At 40.9% G+C, this 14,207-nt stretch overlaps 1 protein-coding gene across 1 annotated transcript in view; it reads left to right on the top strand.

Moving 5' to 3' along the window:
• The window catches only part of CFAP46 (cilia and flagella associated protein 46), a 177,034-nt gene that overhangs the window by 101,873 nt on the left and 60,954 nt on the right, over nucleotides 1–14,207 (top strand). Inside the window, exons 31-38 of the mRNA XM_065408178.1 lie at nucleotides 1,124–1,246; nucleotides 1,545–1,598; nucleotides 1,695–1,862; nucleotides 8,788–8,936; nucleotides 9,750–9,848; nucleotides 10,535–10,664; nucleotides 11,669–11,815; nucleotides 13,324–13,524. Coding sequence (XP_065264250.1) covers nucleotides 1,124–1,246; nucleotides 1,545–1,598; nucleotides 1,695–1,862; nucleotides 8,788–8,936; nucleotides 9,750–9,848; nucleotides 10,535–10,664; nucleotides 11,669–11,815; nucleotides 13,324–13,524 — 1,071 coding nt within the window. The remainder of the gene's footprint in view (nucleotides 1–1,123; nucleotides 1,247–1,544; nucleotides 1,599–1,694; nucleotides 1,863–8,787; nucleotides 8,937–9,749; nucleotides 9,849–10,534; nucleotides 10,665–11,668; nucleotides 11,816–13,323; nucleotides 13,525–14,207) is intronic.

The raw sequence follows: 14,207 nt of genomic DNA, 5'->3' as shown, positions 1-14,207 counted from the left end.
GTTTTAATATGTGCTGTAAAGAGCTGCAGGAGACACATTAAAGAGCCACTTGAGGCTTGCGAGCTCCTGTCTGAATGTCACTGTTATATATTAACATTACTGTGAGCTTCAAACTTTTCATATAAGGCATTTTAGAATTGAAAGTAGGTTGTTTATAAAGAGAAACAGGAAAGCTTGCTAAACTGTGTGATGTGAAGCTTGTTTGGGATTAAAAATAGAGCAGATTTGATTGAAGATGAATGAGAAGGACATGTTAAAGTCTTTTGAACTCTTCAGGGATCCTGATGCTTGTTTTCATTTCCAGGTGAGACTCTAGAATCTTAAGACTCTTCAGTAACTATCTGTTAGGCAATGGAGTAATTTCTGAAAGCTTAAATAAAACCATGAAATGTTAGATGCCTTTAAAAAAACCACATAGGGCCATATTGTAAAGACCCAGTGTGAGATCTTGATAGATTATGGAACATGTAGCCAGTGTTCCAGTTTTAGTCCACAGGATGTCTTGTGGACTTTGATCACCTCTATCAGAAAGTATTGTTCAAATATCCTACCAAATTACTATCCTAATTATACTTTAGTCAAGATCAATAACAAAAAGAGTAAGGAGTTCTCTCCTTCCTTGAGAATCAGGACATCAAAGCTTTGCTGCTACAAGACAAAGAGAAAGAGAGAGATTTTCTCCAGATACTTTCACATTCTGGAGCTTCAGTTAATGCAGCATACACTGTGCTACACTACACTTTTGCAATAGGGCAGACCTGGAGGAGCATATTATACTTGTCTTTCATCTGTGCACAGGCTCCCAATTCATGGTGGTGTGAAAATAAGGTGATGGTTGTAAAGTCCTACATGATCTAGGTATTTATTTCAAAGACTGTCACTTTCTGTACCCAAACTGAACATCTGTGTTCAATAATAACACTTGAGCTGTTTAAGTGCACTATAGTGACTCATGCCTCCATAAATGCTTGTAGAAATAATCATAATGTCAGGGATCTAGGAGCCTTTGAAATTTTCTGTCTCTGGGAGAGTAGTCTTGAGTCAACATAATGGAGTGTGATTCTGTTTCTAGTAGCTAAGGACAGCACTTTAAAGTTAAATTATTGTAATTATTTTTGTCTAGGTTTCATTGTCTGCAGCTGGATCTGTTATAAAAGCATTACCAAAATCCTCACCATCTACTGCTTCCCAGAATGCACAGTCAGCCACACCTAAGAAAGATAAAGGCAAAAAGGATACAAAACAAGTAAGGCACTCCTCTTTATGAAAAATCTAGATATTTTTACTTCAATAAATAGTGTTTCTGAGGTCAGTTCTTCAAGCACAAAATTATAGAAATTGGCATTACAGTGCCCTCGTGTGAGGGTCATTCATATCATTGAATTTTTGTTTCTGTGGGAGAGAACTTTTGAGTCCATGTAGTAGATATGCAAAATTAGGCGTGTCAATCTGCAGAAGACATCAGTTTACAAATACTTTTTCTTCTCTTTTTTCCCTTTTGTGTACGTTTCTTTGGTTAAAACCGACCACCTGCTGCTTTCCAGAACCCACAATCAACCACCCTTAAAAAAGACCAAGCCCAAAAGGATGCCAAGCAGGTATCTTTCTTTTTCCCTCTTTGAAACAGTTATGTTTAAGTAAATATATAATGCGTATAGAAAAATAAACTCTCTAAAGAGTTCCTTTAATTAAAGGTCCAGTCTTCAGTTATGAAGGAGAAGCCTAAACGAAAAGGACCAGTTGAAGCATTACCAGCGAGTGTGGAGGAATGGGCTAGCTATGACTGCCCTGATGAAGTTAGAGATGCTTTTAAACAGGAAACAAGCTGTTATGTTATTAACCGGGATAATATTCTGGTACCTGTAAGTAAACATTTCAAAATCATTGCTCTACTGTAGGAAAATAAAAGCTGAGACCAATCCTAGACATTAGTTTTTGTGGGTCTATAGTCAATGCTTTTTGCAAACAGTTTTTAATGAGATTTTTTTTCTTTCCCTTGTCTCCTTTTATATTATGAAGGTGCTGTTTGCAACTCTATAATTATAATGTTCTGAAACAGGCTTAAAAGCGGTAACATATTCCTTTTTATTCTGTAGGTGTTCCATTTGATTTTTTTTGTTTAGATTTGGGTTTCTTTAAATCAAATGTTATTAAGTAAATGGTCTTTAGTTAAAATTCCTTTATGCCAGTTGGACAAGGTGGGTGAGAGAGACAAGCTTTCAAGCTTACATGGAGCTCTTCTTCAGGTGTGGGAAATATACTCAGAGTGTCACAGCTAAATACAGTGTGAAACAGATTGCTTAGCATAAGTAGTTAACACATATTTCAAGGGACTGACCATTCAAGGTGAAGTGGTCCATTAACACCCCTCTACTCAAAGGGGGGAAAGAAAAGGGGGGGGGAGTCAGCGAGGTAGGGGGGTTGTTAGTGGGTTAGACCGTTGTAATAAACCATATATCCAGGGTCTCTATTCAGTCAATGATTTTTAGTGTCTAGCAAAGTTATGAATTTAGCCTCGTAGATTTGTCTTTTGAAACTATTGTGCAGGTTTCCTTTGAGAATGAGGACTGATTGGTCAGATGTAGAGTGACCACTTTGTGAAAAATGTTCATGCCAGTTGCATATTCTTTTGTTGATATGTATCTTTAAAACAACCCTGTATCTCCTCAGCTGTTGGTAGAGGTGAATTTTGAGTGGATCTGGTATACTGGCAGTACATAACTGAAAATGTATGTACAACAAATAGTCGATGCATAAGATTTTCTCGATCAGATATAAATCTCCATCAGCTTCATTTTTCTGGCAGATTTTATCCAACATCAGAGAAGATGTGTATGCAAAACATAATGAACCAGATTGGGACTCATTATTCCCACTGATGAAACCAGTGGGACTGACCATGTGAACAAGTGCTCATCAATAGGAGTAAGAGGTTCACAAGCTAATCCATGGGAAATTATGCACATCTATAAATGCTTTATAGTCATTATGAAAATTCTAATGATAAGTCATTTTGGCCTGAGGATCTTTTAATTCTTCTTCAAGTAGCATCCCTGTGGGTGCTCCACTTCAGGTGATCTGCACCCTCTGCCTTTGTTTGGAGATTTTTGGTAGCGGTGTCTGTTTGGCCTGTGCATGCACTCCATACATCCTTGTGCCTCACACTGAGGCTATATAGGGCCACTCGCGCAAAGCATCCAAGTTCCTTCTCCACTGCCTTTGGCCTGAGGTGGAGTCTACAACTGTGCCTGTTCTCTACTAGCATTCAGAATTTAGTTTGTTAGTTAGTATATAGTGTTTGCAGTTGTTGGAAAGCCGTTCCTTCCTTCTTTCCTTCCTTCCTTTGAAATTTTGTTTTAATTTGTTGTTCATGCATATTGTTAGATAGTGTTAAATGTATTTTGCCTTCAGCAGGGGACAGTTTGTTGTTAATTTGCTCGGTAATGTTGTGAGGCTGTCCGAGTCAGCAACAGGGAATCCCACAGTGTTTTTGCTGTTTGGATGATACCCATATTCCTAATAAGTGCAAGATCTGCACTTCATTCAAGAGTAGATCCCAAAAAAATAGGGAGCTCAAGTTTAAATTCCTGATGATGGAGGTTTGGTGGACCTCCCTTTACATAGGCATCCCACTATCACTAGTGCCCCCATCCACATCAACATCTCGGTCCCTGGACAAAGCTAGAGACATAGGTGGTACCATGACACTGAGTACATTTACGGTACCAAAGACTTCAGCAAAGGTAGTTTCAATACCTGCCTCTAAGTAGAAGGGAATGAGTAAAACTCCAAGAAAATCTCAGTCATTGACACACAAGAAGAGTATGGAGACCTCAGGTCCCAAGGAGAATTCCATGCAGACTCTGAACCATGTCGATACCACAAAGACGAAGAGGAGTCAGTTGTCTAAGACAGACACGGTACCAAGCTCGGGTACCCCTATGCAGAGCAGCAGAGACAAGATGGTGAAGAGTTCTAAGCTGAGCCATAAACAACATTCAGTACCAGTAACAGGAAAGTCAGGGGTAGCAAAGACCACTCAGGTGCTTATGGTACTAAGGGAATTGACACTGACTCACTCCCATGCCAAGGGCTTGGTACCAGCTTCTTCAGTACCATAAGAACAGCCATACTCGGTCAGACCAACAGTCTATCTAGCCCAGTATCGTGTGTTCCAACAGTGGTCAATGCCAGGTGCCCTAGAGGGAATGAACAGAACAGGTAATCATCAAGTGATCCATCCCCCAGAGCCGCCCTCCACAGTTTCTCGCTCAACCCACTCTTGGACACCATCGTTACAGCACGAATTTAGGTATCTTATGGACTGATAGTATCTTCGGAACCGAAGTTGCCTCTGTTAATGAGTGCTAGGGGTTTGTCAGCATCAAGACTCTTTTGGTCATTGATGCCCCTACCTCCTAGACCACCACGTTCACCCTCGTTTTTCTTGTAAATGAAACAGCTATCTCCACCGTTGGTGTATGTGAAGGAGGAATCTTCAGACTCTCAAGTATCCATCTAGGGTTCCCTTATCTATTCCAGGACATGCTGCTGCCCCTCTTATACTGACGTACTACAGCAGGATAGATCCCAGATGGAACCCACATGGCATGAACACACATGAATGTCTCCATTTGGGCCCCCTCAGATATGTAAAACAACAGAAATTCAGGATGGAGACCAGTGTTCCCTCTAATTTTTCCCACGGATGTGCAGAATGAATTTTGTTCACCAATATGGAAGTGATGTGTGACACATCACCTCCATATTGGTGCACATAACAAAATTCATGTGACGGGGTGGGGCCGAGGGGTTCGGAGTGTGGGAGGGGGCTCAGGGCTGGGGCAGAGGGTTAGGGTGCAGGGGGTTAGGGCTCCAGCTGGGGATGCGGGCTCTGGGGTGGGGCCAATGATGCGGGGCTCAGGGCTGGGGTAGAGGGTTAGGGTGCAGGGGGGTGTGGGCTCTGGAGGTTGGGCTGGGGATGAGGGGTTTGGGGTGCAGGCTGCCCTGGGGCTACAGCGGGGAGAGAGGACTCCCTCCAGCTCTCTCTCCCCACAGCAGCACTGGGTTGAGTGGGGAGAGGCGCCTCTCCCCGCCATGGAATCTTCGGGGCCAGGCTGGGTTGGGGCTGGGGGAGAGGCACCTCTCCTTGCTGCAGCCCTGAGCACCTGCACGGCACTTAATAGGCTGCTGTGCAACTACGCAGCTTACAGGGAAGTTAGATGGTGACCCTTGCAGCACTAATTCCCTCTTTAAAATTAGGAGATTGGTTTATGACTCTCAGGCCAACAAGACCCACACACTTTCATATTGTTATTTACCCTTCACACAAAAGTTTTCTTCCATTTTTGATCAACAACGAGCGCTGCCCATACAGGGTGCTTTTTTTTCAGTCTGTCTTCTCCCCCAGAATATCCTCAAAGATTCTGGTGGTAGTTGCCACCCACCTATATCATTTGGATATAGTAGTTTTCCCTTATCTTATGATTGACTGATTGGGACACATCATGTCAGGAAGTGTTGGCAGCAATGAAGATGATGTATACTTTTTTTGGCAGTCTGGGCCTCCAAATAAATTCCAGAAAGTCCATTTTCACTCGAACACAGCATCTAGACTTCATAGGAGCTTTCCCGGATGCACTGACAGACAGAGCAGCAGACTTCTTGCTCTAACAATTCTCATCTCCAGGATTCAGGGCAGTCCTCAAGTAACAATAAGAGATTGTCTTCAGCTGCTTGGACACATGTCAGCTTGTGTCTTCGTAGTGTAACATGCCAGACTACATCTCAGAAGTCTACAGGGATGACTGCAAATGGTTTACAAACCAAGAAAGCACAGTCTAGACAGGTTACTATCTGTTCCCCAGTGGGTTATACAAACACTCAATTGGTGGAAGTACCCAGCTCAAACATGTGCAGGTGTTCCGTTCTTCCAGAATCCGTCTATGACAGTCATAACATCAGACACTTCATTTTTGGGTTGGAGGATACATCTGGTTCAGAGCAAATGGTGACTACAAGAGCAGCTTCTTCACATAAATCTGGAATTGAGAGCAGTCAAATATGCTTGCTTACACTTCCTACTGCTAATTAGGTCCCAGTGTATAAAGATAATGACAGACAATGTGGCATGCATGTATTACATCACTGTCAGAGAGGAGCACGTTCCCCATCTCTCTGTGCTGAAGCAATAAAATTGTGGAATTGGCGTATAGCCAACTACATAGTCATCTTAGCTTCATATCTCCCAGGTATTCAGAACACCATGGCAGATGACCTTGGCAGACATTTCTCTTGAAATTACAAATGGAAATTAAACTCCCAAGTCCTCCACATGACATTCCTAGTCTGGGGACTCTTGGAGGTCAATCAGTTTGCCATGGTAGATAAAGCAAAATGCATCAGCTATTGTTCCAGAGGGGGTCTCAATCCCCAGTCCCTAGGAGATGCTTTTGTCATCTCAAGGAAGAAGGGACTTCTCTGTGCATCTCCACCAACTCTGCTACTGTTAAAGATCCTCAACCAGGATCAGGTAAGGGTCATAGTGATTGCACCAACGTGGCCAAGACAAGTTTGGTATTCCTACCTAATCAGACTAACCTCTTGCCCTCAGTGGAGACTTACGATCACTTCTCTCCTCCTGACTCAGGATACCAGTTGAACACTTCACCGCAGCCTGCATGTTCTGAGGCTCCAAGCATGGTTCCTCAATGAATCTAGGAATAGAAGAGGTATCCTGTTCATCAGAGGTACAACACATTTTATTAAACAGTAGAAAAGAATCTACAAGAAATACTTATCTCCAGAAATGGAAGCAGTCATCAGATTTCACCGGTTCTTTCCCCCCTTCTCAGAGTACTGGATTACCAGTTGGAATCGGAAACATCATGTCTTTTCTGTGAACTCTATTGGGGAACCCTTAGAAGCAATAACAACCTTTCATTTACACACAGGTTGGTTTTTTTCTCGCTCTTCATCACCAAGCCACGGTAAGATTCCTAAGAGGTTTGTCAAATCTCTTCCCACAAATCAGAGGCCCTGGTCTAGCTTGGACCAGAACATAGTCCTTAATTGCCTATGAGCCACCAGCTATATATTCTTTGTTAGATCTGTCAGTGAAGATGGCTTTCTTGGTAGCTATAACTTCTGCCCAAAGGGCTGGAGAATTGGGGGCTTTAATGGGAAACACTCCCCCCCCCCTTTTACAGTATTCACCTGAGAGAAAGTGTCACTGCAGACCCATTCCAGATTTTTACCGAAGGCATCCTTGGAATTAATCAAACCATTCATCTCCCAGTTTTTTCCCCCAAAACCACATCAGACTTGTCAAGAAACCATGTTCCATACCCTAGATGGTTGGAGAACCTTAGCTTTTTACTTAGATAAGACCACAACTTTTAGAGGATCTCCTTGACTATTTGTCCCCATTGTGAACAGAAGTAAGGGTTTGGTTATTTCAAAACAGAGGTTATCAAGTAGATCTCTGGATGTATTAAGATCTGTTATGACCAATCTCAGCTTCAACCCCCTTCAAGAGTGATAGCATGTTCCACTAGAGCACTTTCTACTTCTGTATCCTGACATAAGGATGTATCCATTGCAGACAACTGTAAAGCAGAAACATGGTCCTCTTGCATACCTTGTCTAGTCATTGTGCCATGGTGCCTGCTGCAAGATCAAATGCAGCTGTAGGCAGTGCAGTTCTCTCTTCTGTATTGGACTCTGCTCTGAACCTTGCATCTCCTTAGAGGGGGTATTGCTTGGGAACCACCTGAAGTGGTGCACCCACAGGCACACTACTCAAAGAAGGTTCTGTAATGAACCAGAGCTATTAGACCCAGGGAGTGGGCCACCTGTTACCACTAGCATTTTGATGAAGAGGTTACTCACACTGTGCAGTAACTGGAATTCTTCAAGATGTGTGTCCCTTTGGGTGCTCCGCTACCCTCCCTCCTTCCCCTCTGCATCAGAGTCTCCTTTGTGAGACTTTGCAATGGAGGAGGAACTGAGGGCAGCTCGCCCACATAGCCCCATGTAGCCTCAGTGCGGGTCATGAAAATGGGTGGGCTGCTTGCCTGGGTCAAATGGGCACTGTTACCCAAAATCGCCAGTCAAAGGCATGAGTTCACCTGAAGTTGAGCACTCACAATGACACACATCTTGAAGAACTCCAGTTACTGCACAACATGAGTAAACTCTTCATCAAAATGCTAGTGGTAAGAGGTGGTCCACTCCCTGAGTCTCATAGCTCTGGTTCATTATAGGTCAGAACTTCAAAAGTCATCTTCCATACCAGGAGGAAGCATATGTTTGCTTTTTTGTGCAACTCATTACCAAATAACTCTCATTCCTCAGTCCCTCTTTGCCTGCAGTTGGGTTCAGAGTTGCATTCAGTTACTGCTCTCTATGTATCTTTTTGACATCCGCTTTTTGTGGGGAGAGATAGGGAAGTTAGTGATTGTCTGCCAATTCCTTACCTAAGTGCTGACTATTTTCTTTAATACTCTTTTTGTCTTTTAGAGCACTAGCCAGTGCTCTGCACAGGGAGCTGTAAGTGAGGTATTTCAGTGGCTCAAAACTTAGAATTGTAAAATTCTGATCTGTTGAGCATCAAAGACTGAAGATCCAATTAAGCATGTCTTAATACAGCCATATATATGTCTGGAGGATAAGATTTATGTTGGGATTTTTTGTTTAGCTTGTACAGTTGAAGAAAGAAGAACTAATAGTTTAAATTAAAAATACCAACAATTGGTACAGAATTTATTATTTGTTTTTTATTTTTAGACTTACACTTTATATTTTATGGACCTTTTGGCTAAGGAGCTGCAGAAAATTTCTTGCAACCACTTTACTCTTCCCATCTTTCAGCTGGCTGAGGTTATTGCTCATGATGTTGTGGAAAGTAAAAGTCTGTCTGATCTCTACCATCTTCGGTTTGTATAAGTTACTTGCTTTGGCTAAATGGGAGATGTTTATGAAAAGCCATACCAGCCCCCTCCGTTTTGTACACTGATCCTCAATTACACTATGTAAACCATCCCTTTTATGATTTACATTGTTTTACCTTGTTCATCATTTTAAAATTGATTTGTCCTCTTTAACAACATACATAATGTTTAACAATATTCAGTATGGTTTGTTTTTTTCTTTTCTGGCATGAAATCCAATAAGGGTACCTATAATTATTAAGTGCTAAGCCCCAAAGTAAGTGTTTACAGGATTTGGCAAATCTCCTCAAAATGAAAAGTGTTTGTAATTCTTTTGACACCGAGGAATTAGGAAACAACCTCACTTTTTAAAAAAAGAGACGTACTGGTTAAATAGTTTAACATAGTTTGAGGCCTGCTTGCACCCACACAATGTATTGAGCAGTTGTGTCTTTCTTTCTCACTGCTGTACTCAGATTTGCATTCACAGTTGAAGCAACAATTCTCTTTTTAAGGGGTACATTTTCAGATGGCCAAAATTCTCAGCTCCCCACTTATTTTGTGCTTCTGTTAAGAGCATAAAGTCTGTTAAGGATCTAACATGTTAGATGTTAAAAACTTTCTCAAAAATGTATTGAACTTTTCCAGATTTAAACTTCACAGAATTCTGTTGCTTTGGCTATATTAGTCAAAGTTACCAAAAAAGAAAAAAAAAGAATGGAAAGCATAAAAATGCACTTTTTTAGAAAGTTTGTTTCTTCCAGGCAATATTTTCATTTTTTGTGATCATTATGCACACTAATCTTTTTATTTTCACAGAATCTCCCTGGTATGTTCAGATATAAAATTGAGTCAGGCATTCTCATATCATGAGAAAGCAGTTGGAGAAGCATACATTAACGAAGTGGAACAGGCAAAGTATGTGTTCTTATTGCAATGCACTTTGTGTAGCTTTTTTGTTTTCATAGAATCATAGGACTGGAAGGGACCTCGAGATGTCATCTAGTCATCTGGTAACATGGAAACTATGCAGCGCATTATAAAGTTAGAATGATAATAATTTTATTTTTAAAACACCATCTCCTAGCACCACATTGTGTACAGGGCCGGCTCTACTGTTTTTGCCGCCCCAAGCAGCGCACCGAATTGCCGCCCCGGACGGCGGAGGCAGTCCGTGTGCCGTTAGGGCGGCACACACGTTTCCGCGGTGGCGGCAATTCAGCGGCAGCTTCTGTCTTCAACCAGAAGACAGAAGCCGCCGAATTGCCGCCACGGGCAGCTGAACATAGAAGCTGCCGCCAAATTGCCGCCGCCACGGAAACGCGCGTGCTGGCCTAACGGCACACGGACTGTCCACGGCAGCAATTCAGCGCACTGCTTGGGGCAGCAAAAACACACGGACTGCTGCCCCTTGCACATTACCACCCCAAGCACCTGCTTGGAATGCTGGTGCCTGGAGCTGGCCCTGATTGTGTATGAAGCATTTCACACAAATTTACAGAATTACTGTCATAAATCTGTGTAGTATAATAACACTTCAGATTAAAGATATTTTTAAACAATATTTTTAATTTCCTTCTCTCCCCCCTCCCACTACAATTTAGGTATAGACAAGAGATTGCATTAAAAAATGGGGAAAATGTGCAACCTAAGGAGGAGGAAAGAAATGGATTATCTGAATGTAGCAAATCACATAATAATGGATATAAGAACTCACTTACTGCAAAGGAAAAGGTTATTTAATTCAATTCCACACATACTATATTGAACAAAGTGTCTATTTTTACTGTGTTTTTCTAGACAGATTATGATACATTATTGATTTCAATCAGTTACAGTTTTAAACTGTAGAAACCATATTTCTTGAACCTTAGATGTTCTTTAAAATATATGCTACTTAGGTTCCTCTGACCTAGGTTACCAGCATGTGAGTTGAAGTTGTTCATCATCAAGAACTGATGCAGAGCAAGAAAAACCAGAGCTGTATTTAAAGCCATTCACTGCTGCTCTTTCCAGTATCTGGCAGTGATATTGTTTCTCTAATGCTAGCCCACCTCAACAGCAAAGATCGAGGAACAGGAAAAGGAGCTCCAGTCTCTAATATCACTCTTCTCTTCTTTCTTTTCCCTCCACTGACATCACTGGATACTCCCCCTGCAAGCAGCTCTGAAGAGATACATTCCAGCTCTAATTCTCCTCTCCCCTACTTTAGTCTTACAAGATAATTCCATGTTTTCTTGTTGCTTTCCTCCACTCTTCTCTTCGCCTGCATTTCATTCCTTTTTTTCCCCGTATTACTTCATTATCTTCCTCTACCCTCTCCCTCTGCTCCCACGAGTTCTTCCATCTTATTAATGACTTCCTCCTCCACCCGCTCTTTTAACTCTCACATAGTCTTCTCCTGTCTCTCTCTTAATTCTGGACAAAATAAGTCAACTCCTCCGATCTTAGTTTTGTTTCCGGACAGTACAGGATCTAAATTATTTTCACTACCCAAAAGTCAGTTACAGTATTGCTTTTAGCTTATACATTTGTTATGCAAATTCTTTTTGTGTTCTGTGAAGTCCAAATGCCCCAGGAAACACGTTTTCTCCTATAGTTTAACTTCTAATTTCTAGGTTATAAAATAGTCAGAGATGAATATGAGGTATAATATTAAGTAAGATTTTCAATATTAATTTGGATTCAATCTAGTTTTCTGAAAGACTGTAGTAATTTAAAGTTTTATTATTTTTCAGATTTTGGAGTTAGATGCAGTAACTGGAAAAGGGCTAAGGGGACTTTCTTTCCCTTACTTGTGGATTGACAAAGCTGAAGTACTAATTCAGCTGGGCTTATATCAACCAGCAAGACTACTCCTTTCAGAGGCACACAGTGCAACACAGGTAGATCAGAAATAATTCAAGCCTGTAAAAACAAAATTAGTAAAACAGGCAATAATGTTTAGCATGATTAAAATGTCACTTATGTTAATGGTAGTCAAAATGCAGAAACACTGTCCAAAGGCTGGAAAATTACCTCTCAGAGTTTACCTTGTAAAACTGAGAGTATATATCCTATACTTAAAGCTACAAAATCCTTAAAAGAACACTAAAGTTACTTTAAAAAATACTACATCCATTAGAAACCTAGGTCTTGTACTTGAACTTAAAAGAAACCCAAACATTTGAAAGTATGGAGATTCAGAGTTATGGCACCCAAATAAGGTTAACTCTGACCTTCTTGAGGCTGTCCTCACAACTGAGGGGGCATAGGATGGAGCATGCAATGCACCCTGTGAAGTAGTGGCAGCAGCTGTGCATGCTCCTCTAGTACTACTGGAAGCAATGTATCAATTTGGGATCTGTTTGTTTAGCTATTCCATGGGAGTTCAATATTTGCTCTTGAGAGTTGTGACTTGCCCCTACTCATCTCAGTGTATGTGATAACTCTGAAATCTAGTTATGGCAATGTGAAGTCAATATTGCTAATTCTTTCACTGCTGGTCTTTATTAAAAAAAACAAACAACAACAACAAAAATCCAGTTATGCAGGAATAGTGTGTGTGCAAGGGCAGGGGGGGTGGCTTATAATTTTGGGCAGAGTTTAAGTACAGTGCCCTCACCAGTCTGATCCCTGCCAATTCAATATGTAAAGGATCTGCATGAAAGATACCTTTAAGTCCTGTCTTGTTACATCCTGTTGCTCTCCAGTGTGCAGTGTGGCTTTCTCCTCATGTAGATCATGTTAATCTGAAATAGTTGTTCCTGCCCTTCATCATCATTTCAAATAAGTCTTTATATTTTTAGACAAATACAAATATCAACTAATACTTTTAATTATATTTTAAACAAATATTTTTTCTTTTACATACAGCATGAATTTAGTATTGGGCAGTGAACAAAGTCCAGTGAAATGAAAAAATATCTTGTTATACCGTAAAAGATACTGGGCCAGGTTCACAACTGGTATAAATCAGCCGGGCTTTATTGAAGTCAGTGAAGCAATGCTGATTTAGACCAGCTGAGGATATGGCCCATTGAAACTCTTCTCTGTGCTCACATTTCTTCTGCCTCAGATACTGACAACAGAACGTATAATATCTAATAAAAGGGAAAAAGAGGATTTGTTTTACCAATGGTGTAGAAGAATCCACTTGGGGCGATAAAGGAAAATAGACAATAGTTTGGAAATAGAAAATATGCTTAAAATGAGCTGGCAAATTTTTGTAATCTGAAAAAGCACTAGGAAGTAGCATGAATGCTAAAGAGCAAATTCTTCTGCCAGATACATGCACAAAACTATCACTGATTTTGTGCTTCAGTGCCTATCCCAGTATTTGTCTCTAAATGTTAATAGGACAAGGTAGGATCTCTGCTTTTAAATATATCTGAAATGTCCGTTTTTTCCCTAGGAAATGAATGACATACATGCTGTGTCAAGATGCTTGTACCTTCTTGCTGTACTAGCTAACCTGGAAAAGAACCATGGGCAAGCTAAGGCACTTCTTGAGAAGGCACAACTGATAGGAGGAAATGAACAGTTTTGGTACGATAGCACTCTGAGTCTCATACAGGCAGTTCTAGAGGAAGATAAGGAAGGAAAAGAGAGAGTGGTAAGAAAATAAAATGGATATTGTTCCCTTTCCCGGTACAGTATGTAGCTCTAAATTATATTTAAAAATTGTATTATATAGCCTTCTGACTTATGTAATAAATATAATAATATTTAGTGCATATAAAGTTGCTGTTCTCTGAGGGTATGTCTACACTGCAGTTTAACACCCATGGCTGGCCTCTGTCAGCTGACTCAGGCTCCCAGGTGTTGGGCTATGGGATTGTTTAATTTCAATGAACATGTTCAAGCTCAGCTCCAGCCTGAGCCTGAATATCTACACCACATTTAACCAGCCTCGTAGCCCAAGCCCGGTGAGCCCAACTCAGCTGACACAGGCCAGCCATGTGTGTTCAATTGCGGTGTAGACATACACTGGTACACACTCTTCACACTTCCAATACATCTCCTTTTACTGATTTCTTGGCCGAAGCAGACAGGTGATATTTAGTGGTTTTAGCAGAAGATAAGCTTACTGCTTGTGCACTGGAAATATTGTATCTTTCCAACTAAATAACAGCAGTTATAATCTAGCATGCATAACTTATTCCACTGATTTTCATACTTAGAAATCCTGTGCAGTAGAAACCATATAAGAGAGAAAACAGAAAGGTTAGGTAGAAGGGAAGGTGTTTTACTTACATGTCAAAAGTACTAACAATACCAGTGAGTTACAGTTAGACA

The sequence above is a fragment of the Emys orbicularis genome, chromosome 7 (genome assembly GCF_028017835.1).
Source record: "Emys orbicularis isolate rEmyOrb1 chromosome 7, rEmyOrb1.hap1, whole genome shotgun sequence".
NCBI classification, from domain to species: Eukaryota; Metazoa; Chordata; order Testudines; family Emydidae; genus Emys; species Emys orbicularis.
The sequence above is the reverse complement of the archived record's forward strand: the minus strand, read 5'-3'. Positions and strand labels throughout refer to the sequence as shown.